At 42.0% G+C, this 20,573-nt stretch overlaps 1 protein-coding gene and 1 long non-coding RNA gene across 3 annotated transcripts; one reads left to right on the forward strand and one right to left on the reverse strand.

Moving 5' to 3' along the window:
• Nucleotides 1-9,663: 9,663 nt before the first annotated feature.
• Nucleotides 9,664-15,186, reverse strand: LOC106564245 (uncharacterized). Of its 2 annotated transcripts, none has more exons than XR_001319442.3 (3): nucleotides 15,081-15,186; nucleotides 12,910-13,051; nucleotides 9,664-10,072 (listed from the first exon to the last, which is right to left on the reverse strand). It is a non-coding gene; the product is annotated as an uncharacterized LOC106564245 (long non-coding RNA). The 2 variants fall into 2 exon arrangements; XR_006757884.2 differs by having other exon boundaries at nucleotides 12,910-13,071; nucleotides 15,081-15,148.
• A 570-nt stretch (nucleotides 15,187-15,756) lies between these two features.
• Nucleotides 15,757-17,823, forward strand: LOC106564244 (claudin-6). The gene is made up of 2 exons (XM_014130292.3): nucleotides 15,757-16,031; nucleotides 16,286-17,823. Exon 2 carries the CDS (start codon nucleotides 16,707-16,709, stop codon nucleotides 17,358-17,360), a length of 654 nt encoding a protein of 217 aa, XP_013985767.1. The 5' UTR covers nucleotides 15,757-16,031; nucleotides 16,286-16,706; the 3' UTR covers nucleotides 17,361-17,823.
• The last annotated feature ends 2,750 nt before the right edge of the window (nucleotides 17,824-20,573 follow it).

Consider the following 20,573-nt stretch of genomic DNA (forward strand, 5'->3'; position numbering starts at 1 on the left):
TGCTTGTAATTATACTTCAGTATTCCATAGTAGCATCTGACAAAAATATCTAAAGACACTGAAGCAGCAAACTTTGTGAAAATTAATATTTGTGTCATTCTCAAAACTTTTGGCTACGACTGTACAGTGCCTTGGGAAAGTATTCAGACCCCTTGACTTTTTCCAGAATTTGTGAGGTTACAGCCTTATTCTAAAATGTATTAAATCGTTTTTCCCCCTCATCAATCTACACATAATACCCAATAATCACAGAGCAAAAACAGTTTTTTAGATTTTTTTTGCTAATTTATTAAAAATAATAAACAGAAATTTCACATTTATATAAGTATTCAGCAATTACAGCCTTGAGTCTTCTATCGTATGACGCTACAAGCTTGGCACACCTGTATTTGGGGAGTTTATCACATTTTTCACTTCAAATCCACATTTTCTCCATGCTTCACAGTAGGGATGGTGCCAGGTTTCTTCCAGAAGTGAGGCTTGGCAATCAGGCCAGAGAATCTTGTTACTCATGGTCTGAGAGTCTTACGGTACCTTTTGGCAAACTCCAAGCTGACATGTGCCTTTTACTGAGGAGTGGCGTCCGTCTGGCCACTCTACCATAAAGGCCTGATTGGTGGAGTACTATAGAGATGGTTGTCCTTCTGGAAGGTTCTCCCATCTCCACAGAAGAGCTCTAGAGCTCTGTCAGAGTGACCATCAGATTCTTGGTCACCTCCTTGACCAAGGCCCTTCCCCCGATTGCTCAGTTTGGCCTGGCTGCCAGCTCTAGGAAGAGTCTTGGTGTTTCTAAACTTTTTCCATTTAAGAATGATGGAGGCCACTGTGGGACATTCCACGATGCAGGCAATTTTTGGTACCCTTCCCCAGATCTGTGCCTCGACACAATCCTGTCTCTGAGCTCTATGGACAATTCCTTCAACCTCATGGCTTGGTTTTTGCTCTGACATACACGATCAACTGTGGGACCTTATATAGACAGGTGTGTGCCTTTCCAAATCATGTCCAATCAATTGAATTTACCACAAGTGGACTCCAATGAAGTTGTAGAGGAAGATAAATGGAAATAGGATGCACCGGAGCTCAATTTTGAGTCTCATAGAAACATTTTAAAAAATATATATTTTATGAGCAAAAATGTCTAAGAACCTGTTTTTGCTTTGTTATCATGGGGTATTGTGATGTCATTATGGGGTATTGGGATCTCATTATGGGGTAAAAAGGGGGGTATTGTGTGTAGATTGCTGAGGACATGTTTTTATTTAATCCATTTTAGAATAAGGCTGTAACGTAACAAAATGTGGAAATTGTCAAGGGGTCTGAATACTTTCCGAAGGCACTGTACCTGTGTAAAAGTCAATTTAGCTTACAAAACATTTGCTTAGCAACCGGACACAAACACAATCTGTTGAACATATGTGAAGGTTACGGAAAAGCCAGTATGTTTGGCAATGACACAGATTAAAACCCATTCTGTTTAGCTAACATTACACTGTTGTAAAAATGACACGGATTATAAACCCATTCTGTTTAGTTAACATTACACTGTTGTAAAAATGACACAGATTATAAACCGGCCTCCTTCAGCTCCTTTGTCTGTCTCACAGGTACCCAGGTGAAGTTGACTTTCAGAAGGATGTTTGTGTTGTGGAGGTACATGTGGGTTTTTTCCCAAAAGGCACCCTATTCACTTTATAGTGCACTAGGGTCCTGGTAGAAAGTAGTGCACTAGGGTCCTGGTAGAAAGTAGTGCACTAGGGTCCTGGTAGAAAGTAGTGCACTATTAAGGGAATATGGTGCCATTTGTGACTCATCCTACATGAGCCGATGTCTCTTCTAAATCCAACACAACACATCCCTGAGTACCACTCTTAATGTTTTCAAGCATGGTGGTGGCAGCATCATGTTATGGGAATGCTTGTCATTGACAAGGACTAGGGAGTTTTTTTATGATAAAGAAACAGAATAGGTCAAAATCCTAGAGGAAAACCTGGTTCAGTCTGCTTTCCAACAGATACTAGGAGACATTCACCTAAAACAAAAGGCCAAATATACCCTGGAGTTGCTTACCAAGACGACATTGAATGTTCTTGAGTGGCCTAGTTACAGTTTTGACTTAAATAGGCTTGAAAATCTATGGCAAGACTTGAAAATGGCTGTCTACAACAACCAACTTGACAGAGCTTGAAGAATTTAAAAAATGAATCATGTGTGCAATCCAGGTCTATAAAGCTCTTAGAGACTTACCTAGAAACTGCCAAAGATGATTCTAAAATATATTGACTCAGGGTGCTGAAAACTTAAGTACATGTCATTTTTCTGTATTTCTTTTTTTAATACATTTGCAAAGATTTCTAAAAAGAAGTTTTCACTTTGTCATTGTGGGGTATAGTGTGTAGATGGGTGATCGAATTTTAAAATCAGTTTTCAATACAACAAAATGTAGAATACTTTCTGAAGGTACTGTATTCCACATTTTGACAAGGCTACTAGGCTACAAGGCTACTAGGCTACTTTTGCCTTCTTCCAATGAAATACTTCAACCACTAGCAACTGTGCATGTACATGGTGTAACGTTTGCGGGGAGGAAAGCACATTCTCACGTCATGTTCAGTTTCTTTTGCGTGAAAACTGGCGCACGCACATTTTAGCGTCTATTTTCTATGTGCCCACGGTTTATAGATGAGTTCCCAGCTGAGGAAGATAGAGGAGATGGTGAAGCAGAATGGACACTATTACACCAAGGAGATGTACCAGGAGGCTCAGAGGAAGATCAGAGAGGAGGAGGAGAGGAAATAGGAGGAGGAAGCTAGATAACAGGAGGAGGAGAGGAAATAGGAGGAGGAAGCTAGATAACAGGAAGAGGAGAAGTTAAGAGAAGATTAAAGTAAAATGGGAGAAAGAGAAAGTCTGAAGTTTCTAAGTGGAAAATACAAACTCTAGAAGCCTTTTTAAAACTGTATTTAAAAATACACTACAAATTTGCAACAAAAGAGTGATCAAATTAAGATCCTATATCTGTACATAATTAAATTCTCAAAGTAAACCATGTTTGAAATGGTACACTGGTTTAATTAAAAACCACTATCCTCTGTATTAGAACATGTTAATGATTCTAGTGGTCCCGTGTGGCTCAGTTGGTAGAGCATGGTGTTTGCAACGCCAGGGTTGTGGGTTCGATTCCCACGGGGGGACCAGTACGGAAAAAATGTATGAAATGTATGCATTCACTACTGTAAGTCGCTCTGGATAAGAGCGTCTGCTAAATGACTAAAATGTAAATTCTGAGAGATCAGAAAAGAATAGGAGGAACTATAGAAGTGTGGTTTGCATGTTGCTGGAGGAACTGGTTTTATGATGCAGAGGTGGCCAACAACTCTCACATTACTGAGCTGCCGGCTTGACACACACACTCACACACACAGTTTTGGAAAACTCCTAGCTCTGCCTTATTAATAATCTTGTGGTATCTACCTGTAGAGTAATTGTTAGGTATGACAGCAGCATTTCAAGAGAAACAAACTAATACATTTGTCACACTCATTTGTGTTGCCTTTAAGTTTGCTACAAACGTGTCAAATGTTTCTGGGCTTATTTTGTTAAAATTACAAAACAATTATGCCTATTTTATTTTATTTGACATGATATCCAATATCAATGACTAAGGAGATGCAGTACTACATATTTTCTATTGAAGAAATACTGTTGTGGGTCAAACACAAAGGGGATTCCAGTTCAACTAAGATGAACAAAAGTGTTGGTAGAACATCAAATCGTTAATCTGACATAAATTCATATCATACTACATTTGAGTCATTTAGCAGATGCTTTTTTCCAGAGCGATTTACAGGAGAGTTTTGGGTTAAGTGCCTTGATCAAGGGCATATCGACAGATTTTTCACCTAGTCGGCTCGGGGATTCCAACCGACGACCTTTTAGTTACTGGCCCAACATTTAACCGCTAGGCAACGTCACCCTCATATCACAATACCTTAAATATCCATACTTTTATATGTCATAAGATCTCATTTCTATATAAAGAACTTATTGATGGGAACAAAACATTTCATTAGTAGCTGTAACTTCTGTGGTCAGGAGATGAAACATTCAATCAGCATTCAACATTCAACCAAAAACACCTTATTCAATCTATTGTTTGGCCCAAAAAAACGCTGCAGCTAGTATTGCTAACCCACCTGCAACCGTTGCTAATAAGAAAAGTTCCCCCTCCTCCTGTCTCTTCTTCTCTTCTATTTCCTTCTGCCACCTTTCCTGTCTCTTCTCTTATTTTATTCTTCTCCTCCTTTCTCTGTGCATTCCTTAATAACTTCTCCTCCATCCTCCACACCACTTCCTCTCTCCTCTCTAATTCCCTCTCCCTCTCATTCATCTCCTCCTTTCTCTTCCTTCTCTCCTGGTACCTCTCCTCTAGGTAGTGTCCTCCTCCATCTCTTCTATCTTCTTCAGCAGCTCTGTGACCTGAGTGGTGTGGACCTCTGACTTACTGTTGAGAGCATAATGCCCTCCTCCACACACACTGATTGGTTGTTTAGTTGTTTCAGTCCTCTCAAAGTCCTCCCATTGCTTCCTGGTTAGTTTTTCTCTTCCGGTAAATAACACAATGGTGTATCTTAAGGCCTACTCACCAAAGTTTTCCTGGATCCACGGTGAAGCGTTCCTGTCTTCCTGTGTGAATCTCTCCAGCCTGATAACCAGAAGGAACACGTTGGGGCCTGGAGAAGAGAGAGAGAGATGCACCTTTTCATTTCCTCATTCAGTTGTTCTTCAGTCAGTGTTGTGCTGTAAATCCCAGGAGTGTCAATCACAGTGTCAATCACTCCTCCCCTCCACCTCTCTTTTCCCCAACACACACTTCCCTGATCCAGTCTCCTCTCTAAACACCTCTCTCCCCAGGATGGTGTTTCTTGTTGCACTCTTCCCTGATCCAGGCGTACCCAGCAGAACTATCCTCATGTTGGTGGAATCTGTTGTAGAACCAGTTTATCAAAGGACATAAACAAAGTTATGTAATCAAACCTCCTGATTGATCAGTAGACATTCACAATGCAACACTATAATATAATACTATAATACTCTAAGGCAATGTGACAGGTATGAACAGGTCAATGTGACAGGTATGAACAGGTAAATGTGACAGGTATGAACAGGTAAATGTGACAGGTATGAACAGGTAAATGTGACAGGTATGAACAGGTCAATGTGACGGGTAAGAACAGGTCAATGTGACGGGTAAGAACAGGTCAATGTGACGGGTATAAACAGGTCAATGTGACAGGTAAGAACAGGTCAATGTGACGGGTATAAACAGGTCAATGTGACAGGTAAGAACAGGTCAATGTGACGGGTATAAACAGGTCAATGTGACGGGTACATGTAGCCATCAAAACAACACAATATTAGAATGTAGCCATCAAAACAACACAGTTGTAGAATGTAGCCATCAAAACAACACAATATTAGAATGTAGCCATCAAAACAACACAATATTAGAATGTAGCCATCAAAACAACACAGTTGTAGAATGTAGCCATCAAAACAATACAATATTAGAATGTAGCCATCAAAACAACACAATATTAGAATGTAGCCATCAAAACAACACAGTTGTAGAATGTAGCCATCAAAACAACACAATATTAGAATGTAGCCATCAAAACAACACAATATTAGAATGTAGCCATCAAAACAACACAATTGTCACGTCCTGACCAGTATAGGGGTTATTTGAATTTGTAGGTTGGTCAGGACGTGGCAGAGGGTATTTGTTTTATGTGGTTCGGGGGTTATGTGTATTGTAGAGGGGTGTTTTATTTTTGTATTACGGGGTTTTGGTGTATGTTCTGGGTTTTGTATTCTAGGTTGGTTTTCTAGTTTGTTTATTTCTGTGTGGTCTGTGTGGCTCCCGATCAGGAACAGCTGTACGTCGTTGTTCCTGATTGGGAGTCATATATTAGTTGCTTGTTTTCACCTGGGGATTTGTGGGTAGTTGTATTTCGCACTGCTGTTATTATTTAGCCTGTGAAACTGTCGGTCTGTCGTTCTCTGTTTTCTTGTTTTTCTCGTGTTCACATTTAGTTAATAAAATAATATGATGAACATGCAACCCGCTGCGCCTTGGTCCTCTCTATTCCTACGACAGCCATTACAACAATATTAGAATGTAGCCATTAAAACAACACAATATTAGAATGTAGCCATCAGAACAACACAGTTGTAGAATGTAGCCATCAAAACAACACAGTATTAGAATGTAGCCATCAAAACAACACAATATTAGAATGTAGCCATCAAAACAACACAATATTAGAATGTAGCCATCAAAACAACACAGTATTAGAATGTAGCCATCAAAACAACACAATATTAGAATGTAGCCATCAAAACAACACAATATTAGAATGTAGCCATCAAAACAACACAGTTGTAGAATGTAGCCATCAAAACAACACAATATTAGAATGTAGCCATCAAAACAACACAGTTGTAGAATGTAGCCATCAAAACAACACAGTTGTAGAATGTAGCCATCAAAACAACAAAATATTAGAATGTAGCCATCAAAACAACACAATTATTACATTACATTTAAGTCATTTAGCAGACGCTCTTACTTACAAATTGGTGCATTCACCTTATGATATCCAGTGGAACAACCACTTTACAATAGTGCATCTAAATCTTTTAAGGGGGGGGGGGTTAGAAGGATTACTTTATCCTATCCTAGGTATTCCTTAAAGAGGTGGGGTTTCAGGTGTCTCCGGAAGGTGGTGATTGACTCCGCTGTCCTGGCGTCGTGAGGGAGCTTGTTCCACCATTGGGGTGTCAGAGCAGCGAACAGTTTTGACTGGGCTGAGCGGGAACTGTGCTTCCTCAGAGGTAGGGGGGCCAGCAGGCCAGAGGTGGATGAACGCAGTGCCCTTGTTTGGGTGTAGGGCCTGATCAGAGCCTGAAGGTATGGAGGTGCCGTTCCCTTCACAGCTCCGTAGGCAATCACCATGGTCTTGTAGCGGATGCGAGCTTCAACTGGAAGCCAGTGGAGAGAGCGGAGGAGCGGGGTGACGTGAAAGAACTTGGGAAGGTTGAACACCAGACGGGCTGCGGCGTTCTGGATGAGTTGTAGGGGTTTAATGGCACAGGCAGGGAGCCCAGCCAACAGTGAGTTGCAGTAATCCAGACGGGAGATGACAAGTGCCTGGATTAGGACCTGCGCCGCTTCCTGTGTGAGGCAGGGTCGTACTCTGCGAATGTTGTAGAGCATGAACCTACAGGATCGGGTCACTGCCTTGATGTTAGTGGAGAACGACAGGGTGTTGTCCAGGATCACGCCAAGGTTCTTAGCACTCTGGGAGGAGGACACAAGGGAGTTGTCAACCGTGATGGCGAGATCATGGAACGGGCAGTCCTTCCCCGGGAGGAAGAGCAGCTCCGTCTTGCCGAGGTTCAGCTTGAGGTGGTGATCCGTCATCCACACTGATATGTCTGACAGACATGCAGAGATGCGATTCGCCGCCTGGTTATCAGAAGGGGGAAAGGAGAAGATTAATTGTGTGTCGTCTGCATAGCAATGATAGGAGAGACCATGTGAGGATATGACAGAGCCAAGTGACTTGGTGTATAGCGAGAATAGGAGAGGGCCTAGAACAGAGCCCTGGGGGACACCAGTGGTGAGAGCGCATGGTGCGGAGACAGATTCTCGCCACGCCACCTGGTAGGAGCGACCTGTCAGGTAGGACGCAGTCCAAGCGTGGGCCGCGCCGGAGATGCCCAACTCGGAGAGGGTGGAGAGGAGGATCTGATGGTTCACAGTATCAAAGGCAGCAGATAGGTCTAGAAGGATGAGAGCAGAGGAGAGAGAGTTAGCTTTAGCAGTGCGGAGAGCCTCCGTGACACAGAGAAGAGCAGTCTCAGTTGAATGCCCAGTCTTGAAACCTGACTGATTAGGATCAAGAAGGTTATTCTGAGAGAGATAGCAGGAGAGCTGGCCAAGGACGGCACATTCAAGAGTTTTGGAGAGAAAAGAAAGAAGGGATACTGGTCTGTAGTTGTTGACATCGGAGGGATCGAGTGTAGGTTTTTTCAGAAGGGGTGCAACTCTCGCTCTCTTGAAGACGGAAGGGACGTAGCCAGCGGTCAAGGATGAGTTGATGAGCGAGGTGAGGAAGGGGAGAAGGTCTCCGGAAATGGTCTGGAGAAGAGAGGAGGGGATAGGGTCAAGTGGGCAGGTTGTTGGGCGGCCGGCCGTCACAAGACGCGAGATTTCATCTGGAGAGAGAGGGGAGAAAGAGGTCAAAGCACAGGGTAGGGCAGTGTGAGCAGGACCAGCGGTGTCGTTTGACTTAGCAAACGAGGATCGGATATCGTCAACCTTCTTTTCAAAATGGTTGACGAAGTCATCCGCAGAGAGGGAGGGGGGGGGGGGGGGAGGGGGAGGAGGAGACAATATTAGAATGTAGCCATCAAAACAACACAATATTAGAATGTAGCCATCAAAACAACACAGTTGTAGAATGTAGCCATCAAAACAACACAATATTAGAATGTAGCCATCAAAACAACACAGTTGTAGAATGTAGCCATCAAAACAACACAGTTGTAGAATGTAGCCATCAAAACAACACAGTTGTAGAATGTAGCCATCAAAACAACACAGTTGTAGAATGTAGCCATCAAAACAACACAATATTAGAATGTAGCCATCAAAACAACACAATATTAGAATGTAGCCATCAAAACAACACAGTTGTAGAATGTAGCCATCAAAACAACACAATATTAGAATGTAGCCATCAAAACAACACAGTTGTAGAATGTAGCCATCAAAACAACACAGTTGTAGAATGTAGCCCTAGAATGTAGCCAGTAAAACAACATAATATTAGAATGTAGTTTATGGAGAATGCATTCAGAATGGAGACCAATGAAAGGTAGCCATCAAAACAACTGACACATTCAGTTCTTCAACCCACGGTAATGTTGGAAGATTAGTGTATGATGGAGATAGTAGGAAATAGAATGTTACATAATTAAAACATTTTGTGAGTGCCCAAAGGTCACATTTAGCACAACTGTCATTGCGGAATGCTTTGCATCGTCATCACCCACTGGGCACAGACTTATGTTAGTTCAATGTCTAGTTTTGATTTACGTTTGATCGAGTTGTCAACTAACCGTGAATTCAAAGTGAAATCAGCAACAAATGCCACCATGTAATTGGATTTAAGTTAAAGGTTGGGTGAAAACACGACGAAATGCCTTTCACGTCATCCACTTTTTACAAAACCAATCGTTTTTTGCTTGAAATGACGTGGAAACAACGTTGATTCAACCAGTGGGTTGAATCAGAATGATCTGATCATGTACTTTTGGTGAACTAGTCATTAGTTCTTGTTAATGTTATTTTTAAGGATTTTACAGGGTAGGATAAAGGCCTTAAATTCAGTGGCCTGGGCTGTAACTCTCGTCACACAATATCTGAATACTTGGTCAGATGATATCAGGGAAAGATATAGCAGGATGAATGTCTCTTTTAATGCCGTCATGACTAACAGGTTCAGACCCATATCAGGACTGACTTAACAGAAGTAGGTTAGCACTGGTGATGAATATGAGGGTTTCATCTCTCTTGAAAAAATGATCTATATATTCTTTGTTTCTTGTCTCTCTTTATTGGGATTTTATTCACTTCCAAATGATTCATAATTAAAGTTGGATAAATGCATCAAGAAACAAGACACACCACTTAAGCCCTTCCATCTATACACTGTTTTATCCTCCAAATGTCTTTATAAAAGTAGATCCATATCCTACACATGGTGTCTCCCAGTAAGTCAGGGGCTCCACCTGTTCCTGACCAGTCCTGTTGTAAACCATATCACCGCCCCTGTCAACCCTCCCATGACAACACCCCCAAAACCACCTGTCAGAACCCCCATCAACAACCCCGTCACTATGGCGACGATGAGCTCCAATCTGTCGCTGACGATTCTCTGCCTGTCCTCCTTCCTCCACTGGTATCTGTAGCGCTCCCTCTCCTCCACCTCATTGGACCGCACTGGCAAGAGAAAGACACACCCCTCTTTACTCACAGGGGGAAACAGTCACCAAGGTGGAAGAGATCTATGTTCTTTGAGGGAAGTTAATGAAAAGAACCTCATAAATTCCTATTTGTATTGTACTGTACTGTGTTTTACTGTATTATAACTATTGTGAATAAGTATAATTAAGTAAATGGCACATATTATTTATTCAACGTATTTCACAAATCACCGTTAGATGGAGAGCTTTCACTAAAAGACTGAAAAGGAGATATTTCTATTTACGGAGAAAGATTAAGTAGCCTAAACACTGATCTGAGGTCAGCCTTGGTGTTTTAGTCCTACAAAGGTGGCCTGACAGGATTGGATAGGTTGGAGAAAGATGAAGTAGCCTAGACACTGATCTGAGGTCAGCCTTGGTGTTTTAATCCTACAAAGGTGGCCTGACAGGATTGGATAGGTTGGAGAAAGATGAAGTAGCCTAGACACTGATCTGAGGTCAGCCTTGGTGTTTTAGTCCTACAAAGGTGGCCTGACAGGATTGGATAGGTTGGAGAAAGATGAAGTAGCCTAAACACTGATCTGAGGTCAGCCTTGGTGTTTTAGTCCTACAAAGGTGGCCTGACAGGATTGGATAGGTTGGAGAAAGATGAAGTAGCCTAGACACTGATCTGAGGTCAGCCTTGGTGTTTTAATCCTACAAAGGTGGCCTGACAGGATTGGATAGGTTGGAGAAAGATGAAGTAGCCTAGACACTGATCTGAGGTCAGCCTTGGTGTTTTAGTCCTACAAAGGTGGCCTGACAGGATTGGATAGGTTGGAGAAAGATGAAGTAGCCTAGACACTGATCTGAGGTCAGCCTTGGTGTTTTAATCCTACAAAGGTGGCCTGACAGGATTGGATAGGTTGGAGAAAGATGAAGTAGCCCCAAGACACTGATCAGACTAACGTTTCCTTCCAATTGAAACAAAGGAATACAATATGTCATTTTTTGGGCAACCAAATTCACATAGAAATGTTAGTTATAGATCTTTCATTCTTATTGAAAGCAAGTTTAAGAAGCGGAAGATATGTTTTATGTGCGCTATTTCTATGCTTCCCTTCTTAAGTTTACCTTTTGCATCTTTTAGTTTCAGTTTGATACACCAGATTAAAACCATACACATTGGCCGTGTTCCAAAACTGTGATGTCACATGGGTAAATTGTGACTGATTGACTGATCTACAAATGATATTGCGCAGATATTTATGATGCAAGGTGATTTGTAGGTCAGTCAGTCTTGACACACACATCGTTACTCACAGGGGAGAGCGGTCACCAAGTTGCAATACATCTAAATTCTTTGAGGGAAGTGTATGAAAAATAACCGTATAAATACTATATTGTATTGTACTGTATTTTACTGTACTTTTACTATCAACTATTGTTAATAAGTTGACATTATAATTATATGGTAGAGATAATTTCATCAACAAATTTCACAATTCTCCACTAGATAGAGTGCTTTCTCTAAAATAGATATTTCTCTTTATGGCGAAAGATGAAGTAGCCCCCAGACACTGATCTGAGGTCATATTTGTGTTTTGGGCCTGTAAGTAGGCCCTGACAGGATTGGATAGGTGCAATCAAGGTGTAGAAATGTCCACAAAGCCTTTAAAAGAGTAAGATTGAACTACAGTACAGCTATAATACAGGTCCTAATGGCTGTCCTAGGATCAGATTACCCTGACTAAATAATAAACTAACCATTAAAGAGTAAGGTGGAACTACAGTACAACTTTAATACAGGTCCTAATGGCTGTCCTAGGATCAGATTACCCTGACTAAATAATAAACTAACCATTAAAGAGTAAGGTGGAACTACAGTACAACTTTAATACAGGTCCTAATGGCTGTCCTAGGATCAGATTACCCTGACTAAATAATAAACTAACCATTAAAGAGTAAGGTGGAACTACAGTACAACTTTAATACAGGTCCTAATGGCTGTCCTAGGATCAGATTACCCTGACTAAATAATAAACTAACCATTAAAGAGTAAGGTGGAACTACAGTACAGCTTTAATACAGGTCCTAATGGCTGTCCTAGGATCAGATTACCCTGACTAAATAATAAACTAACCATTAAAGAGTAAGGTGGAACTACAGTACAACTTTAATACAGGTCCTAATGGCTGTCCTAGGATCAGAATACTCTGACTAAATAATAAACTAACCATTAAAGAGTAAGGTGGAACTACAGTACAGCTTTAATACAGGTCCTAATGGCTGTCCTAGGATCAGATTACCCTGACTAAATAATAAACTAACCATTAAAGAGTAAGGTGGAACTACAGTACAACTTTAATACAGGTCCTAATGGCTGTCCTAGGATCAGAATACTCTGACTAAATAATAAACGAACCATTAAAGATGCAATGTGCAGAAAACACTTTGCTATTTCCTGGATACTAAAATTCTAATAGTTCTCCTAATTTCAGTTTATGTGACAAAACAAGCAGTCCCTGTGTAGAGAATCATTGTAACATCTAAAACGGTGTTAAATATATTTTCCATAACCAAAAATAATTTTATTTTCACCTGTTTGAAGCTGGTGTATAAAACCGAAAGTAAAAGACGCAAAACAACATTTTAAGAACGGGAAGCATAGAAATAGCACACATAGAACAGACATACCGCTTCTTAGACTTGCTTTCAATGAGAATGAAAGATCTATAACTCACATTTCTATTTGAATTTGGTCGTCTAGTCCAAAAAGTTACATATTGTAACTTAAAAGCGCTAAACCACATCTAACAGATATACAGTGGACAATATAGAATGTAGTATGTTGTTTAATGTTGAGTCACTCACCCACTGTAGGTTTCTGGAAAACAGGAGCGCTCTGTGCAGCTCTGACCAGTTCATTTTTGTAGCGTGGCTGCATTTGGCTCTGGACTCTATCTCCCATGGTCCTTTACGCTATTGTCCTCTGGCTTCTCCCTAGTGAGACTGGCTGATGAGGTGGGAAATAAACTAAAGTAAAAAATAATAAAAAGTAACACAATAACATAACAATAATGAGGCTATATACAGGCTATGTTATTGTGTTACTTTTTATTATTTTTTACTTTAGTTTATTTGGTAAATATTTTCTTAAAACTTCTTTGGGGTAGGGGGCAGTATTTGGAAGTTTGGATGAATGAGGTTCCCAATGTAAACTGCCTGTTGCTCAGGCCCAGGAGCTAGGATATGCATATGCATGGTAGTATTGGATTTAAAACACTCTACCCGTTCCAAAACTGTTAAAATAATGTCTTTGAGTATAACAGAACTGATATGGCAGGTGAAAACCTGAGGAAAAGCCATCCAGGAAGTGGGAATTTTTTAATGTGGGTGGTTTTCAATTGAAAGCCTATCGGCCATATAAGGGGTTAGGACCCAGATTGCAGTTAATTTCACATTTACATTTTAGTCATTTAGCAGACGCTCTTATCCAGAGCGACTTACAGTAGTGAATACATACATTTCATTTCATACATTATTTTTTATTTTTTGTACTGGCCCCCCGTGGGAATCGAACCCACAACCCTAGCGTTGCACACACCATGCTGGCGTAACAAACACCATGCTCTACCAACTGAGCCACAGGGAACTGAGCCACAGTTCCTATGGCTTCCACTAGATGTCAACAGTCTTTAGACATTGTTTCAGGCTTGTTTTCTGAAAAATGAAGAAGAATGAGACCTTTCTGTCCGGGGACTGGGCAATCATGCATTGCTGGTTTGCCCACATGACCGTGTGCACGCCCTTAGTTGTTTTTCCTTTCTATTGAATACGCTATTGTCCGGTTGAAATATGATCGATTATTTAGACAATTGACAACCTGAGGATCAATTATAAACATCGTTTGACATGTTTCAACAAACTTTACCGGTACTTTTAGGATGTATTCGTCTGCATGTTTTGACCGCCTTTGAGCCAGTGGATTACTGAACAAAACGCGCCAACATAACTGAGTTTTTGGGATATAAAGAGGGACTTTATCGAACAAAACGAAAATTCATTGTGTAGCTGGGACACTTGGCAATGCCACCAGAGGAAGATCTTCAAAGGTAAGTGATTTCTTTAATCACTATTTCTGACTTTCGTGAGGCTTCTGCTTTTTTGGAAAATGTTAGTAATACTTTTGTGTGCTGGGCGCTGTCCTCAGATAATCGCATGATATGCTTTTGCCGTAAAGCCTTTTTGAAATCTGACAAAGCCGTTGGATTAACAAGAAGTTAAGCTTTTAACTGATGGATGACACTTGCATTTTCATGAATGTTTAATATTACGAATAATGTCATTTGAATTTGGCGCTCTGCAATTTCACTGGATGTTGGCCAGGTGGGACGCTACCGTCCCACCTGCCCCAAAGTTAACTCTTATTGAACTGCACTGTTGGTGACGGGCTTGTAAGTAAGAATTTCACGGTAAGGTCTACACTTGTTGTATTCGGCGCATGTGACAAATAAAGTTTGATTTGATTACACACATCCTAGACTCTATCAGGTGAACCAACACATGTAGACTACACACATCCCAGAAATAGATCACCCCCCCAAAAAAAAATATCAAACATCAACGTTTATGACTCGTACACTAAGAGCATTTATATTATTTGAAATTGCTGCCATTTTATGCTTTCTCATTAGCTGATGCTAATCTTTAACATTCATTTTAATTGAGGCCATCCGATTTCTCCTGAGAGCAGCAGGATTTAGACAATATATTGCACTGAACATGGACTCAACTGAAATTTTAATCACTTTAGAATTATTAAAACATCCGACAAAGTTTTTGTTGGGGGTTAACAATACATTTTAAAAACTTTGGAGATTAAAACATTACCTCGCCTCACGGATCCTACGCTTATATTTTCAGCAGAGATACATTTGGAAATTGTTTATAAGCAATAAGTTATCTCTAAGGCTTTTCTTTGTAAAATTTCACATAAAATTGGTTTAAAGACACTAACTTTTAAAGTTTCAGATTTTAAGTACCTGTTTCAGGTGATCTGTGGCAAGACTGTAGTCCAAGGTGTTATCAAGATTTTTCCGGGACGTGATAACATCAATAAAACCTAAGGTTCAAAGTTGTTACCACTCCTGCAACAACAGAATATTAACACTTTAACTGCTGAAATACATGATGGGAGACATGAACTGAATCTAGAATGTTAACACTTTAACTGCTGAAATACATGATGGAAGACATGAAATGAATCTAGAATGTTAACACTTTAACTGCTGAAATACAGGATGGAAGACATGAACTGAGTCAGACAGTAATACAGAGAAGTACCATATGTAGAATGATAGTTTCATATAGTTAATGGAAAACACACAAACCCTTGACCCTTGTAGAAGCCTTGTCAGTCTGTGGGACATAGCGCTGCATTGTGTTGCTAATCTGTTACACATGTGTGTTTGCCCGTATGTGTGTGCATGCTAGTGTGTGTAGTGTGTGTGGGTGTATGGATGTGTGTGTGTGCCTGTGTGTGACATAGTGGCCAGCTGGGTGTTGCTCCCCTCCTACACTCTGCTGTGTAAAGCATGTGTATGTGTTTGCGTGTGTGTGTATGTGTTTGCGTGTGTGTGTATGTGTTTGCGTGTGTGTGTGTGTGTGTGTGTGTGTGTGTGTGTGTGTGTGTGTGTGCGTGCGTGCGTGCGTGCGTGCGTGCGTGTGCGTGCGTGCGTGTGACATCGTGCCCAGCCCAGCTGAGTGCTGCTCTCCTCCCACTCCTCTGTGTTAAGCTGTGCTCCAGTGAGACAGTCTGGTCAGTCTGTGTGTATGACAGAGGAATGAGCACACCATCACAGGCCTCTACTACTCCACAGTGTTACACTCCACAGGACAGACCTCTACTACTCCACAGTGTTACACTACACAGGACAGACCTCTTCATTCTGTCCACTGGTGCAGAGCAGCAGAGTCCTCTGGGGTTTGGAATAGTAAGTATTATCCTGATTATCTCTAACTGTTTTACTTCAGACGGACTGTTTTGATTCTGTTGCTTTCTGAAATGTGTAAGAGTCACAAGTTACTGTTTTTTTATGTTATTTTAATAACATGTTATCGCATGTTATCAGGCTAATATGTTGGGACATCATTTTAATATGTTGGAAATTGTTATTATGTGTGTATACATTAACATAAACATAGGTTCAGAGTAATTACAATGTATTTCTTCATCATGTCCTGGCAGGAATATTGTTGTTGCTGTTGACCCGTCTGAGGATGTGGAAGAGGAGGGGTTTATGTTGACCATCCCTGTTTCTACCACAAGACACAGAACTACTGGATATTCAGCCAAGAGGAAAGAGACAGATACATTCCTGCAACAATCCCGGGACGTACAAGAACACTTTATCAAGGGGAACTTCTGTCACCTGCAATCATTGTTTTGGGGAAGAGAGGAGATTTGAAACCGTCTTGACAACACTCATTATCTAGTGAAAACCAGGGAAAACACACCAGGCCCAGACCAGGCTCAGACCAGCCTCAGACCAGGCTCAGACCAGGCTCAGACCAGACCAGGCTCAGACCAGGCCCAGACCAGGCTCAGACCAGGCCCAGTTGCAAGCAAAGTTCTTGAACAGAACTGTTTGGGACTTTTGCACGTCGCCATGGCGTCCACAGGTCTGCAGCTACTTGGCCTCCTATTGGCCGTGATGGGCTGGGTGGGCGGGGCTCTCGTCTGCGCCGCCCCCTTGTGGCGAGTCTCCGCCTTCGCGGGCGGGGAGATCGTGATTGCCCAGGTTCTCTGGGAGGGGCTATGGATGACGTGTTTGTCCCAGAGTACGGGACAGATCCAGTGTAAGACTTACGACTCTACCCTGGCCCTCCCCATCTCAGCCCAGGTGTCCCGTACCCTCTCCGTGCTCTCCCTCCTCCTCTGCCTCTTCGCACTCCTGCTTGGCGTGGCTGGGGCTAAGTGCACCAAGTGTCTAGGGGAAGGAGCCTACTCGTCCAAGGCTAGGCTAGCCCGCGTGGCTGGGGCTCTGTTCTTCTTCTCTGGGCTGCTCTACCTGATACCCATCTGCTGGACGGCCTATGCCGTGGTCAGGGATTTTTACGATCCAAAAGTCGCCGCGCCGCTGAAGAGAGAGTTAGGCCCCGCCTTGTATCTAGGCTGGGGGGCGGGAGTTCTGCTGCTGGTGGGAGGGGCTCTGCTGAACGCAGGCTCCTCCCCTCCAGCGGTTAGGGAAACGCCTACTTTTGGGGGAGGTGGGAGGAGTAACCCACTGCCTGTGGTGGTAGAGGAGAAGGAGTATGTCTGAACCGTGCCACACCAGGGTTGTGTTCATTACGTTGAGAGAAAATGGACTGAAACAGGGAGGGACTACCTGAACGTGTCCAATAAGAAATGTTCATTTTCGTTGTCCATTGTAAAACATTTTGCAACGTTATGCCCTAATGAATACAACTTCGTCACTAAACTCTCAGTGAAGGAGAGACAGGTCAAAATGTAAATAAGAAAATGCTTATGATTACATTTCAGAAAATTTGCATGATTATTCTCCATTTCTTAAGACCATTTGTAGACAGCTTTGTTATTTTGCTATGACATCATCTTCTAGTTGTTTTTATTATGACATCATCTTCTAGTTGTTTTCATTATAACATCATCTTCTAGTTGTTTTCATTCTGATTTGAGTTTTCTGTGTTAACTTCTTCTTGGTGAGTGTAATTTATAAATGAAATAATAAAGTGTTTTACAACATGTTTGTAATTGCTACTACACTCATATATTTACAAGTTATTTGTTTTAGCTACTGCACTCATATATTTACAAGTTATTTGTTTAGCTACTGCACTCATATATTTACAAGTTATTTGTTTTAGCTACTGCACTCATATATTTACAAGTTATTTGCCAGAGTAGAAGGACAATGTGTGATGCACTTGTGTCAGTGTGGGAGGTGAAATGCATTGTGGGATGTGTTAATAACTAAGTGTTTATTAATGGGACATAACTGGCATCGCTCAGATTCCACTCTGCCCCCTCTCTCTCTCTCTCTCTCTCTCTCTCTTTCTTTCTTTCTCTCTCTCTCTCTCTCTCTCTCTCTCTCTCTCTTTCTTTCTCTCTCTCTGTGTGTGCTTATGTCTGACATGTGTTTGTGTGTATGCCAGACTCCTTGTGTGGGCAGTGTGTGTGTGTGTGTGTGCATGTGCGTGTATGTTTTGGAGAGCCCACATGTAGGCAGTGTTTGTGTGTGTGTGTGTGTGTGTGTGTGTGTGTGTGTGTGTGTGTGTGTGTGTGTGTGTGTGTGTGTGTGTGTGTGTGTGTGTGTGTGTATTTGTGTGTTGTATACAGAGTGGTTATACAGTAGCACAAAGGCAGAGTACAGGACACAGACAAAGACCATCTGTATAACATGTGCCAGGACACGAGTCCCCCCCACCATATTAACCCAGTCACGTGAACACGTACGACATCATAGAAACAGAATCTATAGACCGGGCTCTCCCCATTCAAGTCAATGAAAGTTCCAGGGATAGAGGTTCCAAGCCATTTCTAGAGATTCTATTTCTATGATACTTCCATACAACAACAATGGACTCTGTTATTACAGGGCTTTCCAGACCTGCGTTAAAATACTATCTGAAATCTTTCAAAAATGATTTAGCGATTGGTGTGGTGGGAGGGCTGCCATCTTATCGGCTCTTAACCAATCATGCTATTTTGTTTGTCTTTTTGCGTTGTTGGTAACTAGTTTTGTACATAATGTTGCTGCTACCGTCTCTTATGACCGAAAAGACCTTCTGGACATCAGAACGGGGACTACTTACCTCAAACTGGACGAGGAGTTCTTCTTCAATGAGTCGACGCGAGGGATATACTACAGACACCCGACCAGGCCCAATCCCCGTGATTCGCTGGAAAAGGAAACGTAGGTTTTCGCGGAAAAAGATCAGGATGCCTTGCGAGGATTAAGTGACGAGTGGCTAATCTGCCCTTACCTTCCGTTCTGCTAGCTAACGTTCAATCGCTGGAAAATAATTGGGACAAACTGAAAGCATGTACTAATATATCCTACCAATGGGACATTAAAAACTGTAATATCTTATGTTTCACTGAGTCGTGGCTGTATGACGAAATTAAGAACATACAGCTGGTGGGTTATACACTCTATCGGCAGGACAGAACAGCAGCCTCTGGTAAGGCACGGGGTGGGAGCCTATGCATTTACGTAAACAACAGCTGGTGCACGATATCTAAGGAAGTCTCAAGGTATTGCTCACCTGAGGTAGAGTATCTCATGATAAGCTGTAGACTACGCTATCTACAGAGAGAGTTTTCTTCTGTATTTGTCGTAGCTGTCTACATACCACAACAGACCGAGGCTGGCACTAAAACCACACTAAATGAGCTGTATTCCCCCATAAGCAAACAGGAAAATGCTCATCCAGAGGTGCCGTTCCTAGTGGCAGGTGACTTTAATGCAGGGAAACTTAAATCAGTTTTACCTCATTTCTATCAACATGTTAAATGTGCAACCAGAGGGCAAAAAAATCTAGACCACCTTTACTCCACACACAGAGACGCGTACAAAGCTCTCCCTCGCCCTCCATTTGTCAAATCTGACCATAACTCTATCCTCCTGATTCCTGCTTACAAGCAAAAGTTAAAACAGGAAGCACCAGTGACTCGGTCTATAAAAAAATGGTCAGATGAAGTACAGACTGGAATATGTTCCGGGATTCTTCCGATGGCATTAAGGAGTACACCACATCAGTCACTGGCTTTATCAATAAGTGCATCGAGTACGTTGTCCCCACAGTGACTGTACGTACATACCCCAACCAGAAGCCATGGATTACAGCCAACATTCGCACTGAGCTAAAGGGTAGAGCTGCTGCTTTCAAGGAGTGGTACTCTAAACTGGAAGCTTATAAGAAATCCCACTATGCCCTCCGACGAACCATCAAACAGGCAAAGCGTCAATACAGGAATAAGATCGAATCATAATACACCGGCTCTGACGCTCATCGGATGTGGCATGGCTTGCAAACTATTACAGACTATAAAGGGAAGCACAGCCGAGAGCTGCCCAGTGACACGAGCATACCAGACGGGTTAAATAACTTATATGCTCGCTTCGAGGCAAGTAACACTGAAACATGCATGAGAGCATCAGCTGTTCTGGACAACTGTGTGATCACGCTCTCCGCAACCGATGTGAGTAAGATCTTTAAACAGGTCAACATTCACAAGGCTGATGGGGCAGACAGATAACCAGGACCTGTACTCGGAGCATGCGCTGACCAAATGGCAAGTGTCTTCACTTACATTTTCAACCTCTCCCTGTCTGAGTCTGTAATACCTACATGTTTCAAGCAGACCACCATAGTTCCAGTGCCCAAGAACACTAAGGTAACCTGCCCAAATGACTACCGATCCGTAGCACTCACGTCTGTACCCATGAAATGCTTTGAAAGGCTGGTCATGGCTCAAATGCAATAGCAATCTCTATTGCACTCCATACTGC

The sequence above is a fragment of the Salmo salar genome, chromosome 12, assembly GCF_965601325.2.
Source record: "Salmo salar chromosome 12, fSalSal1, whole genome shotgun sequence".
Classification (NCBI taxonomy): Eukaryota; Metazoa; Chordata; class Actinopteri; order Salmoniformes; family Salmonidae; genus Salmo; species Salmo salar.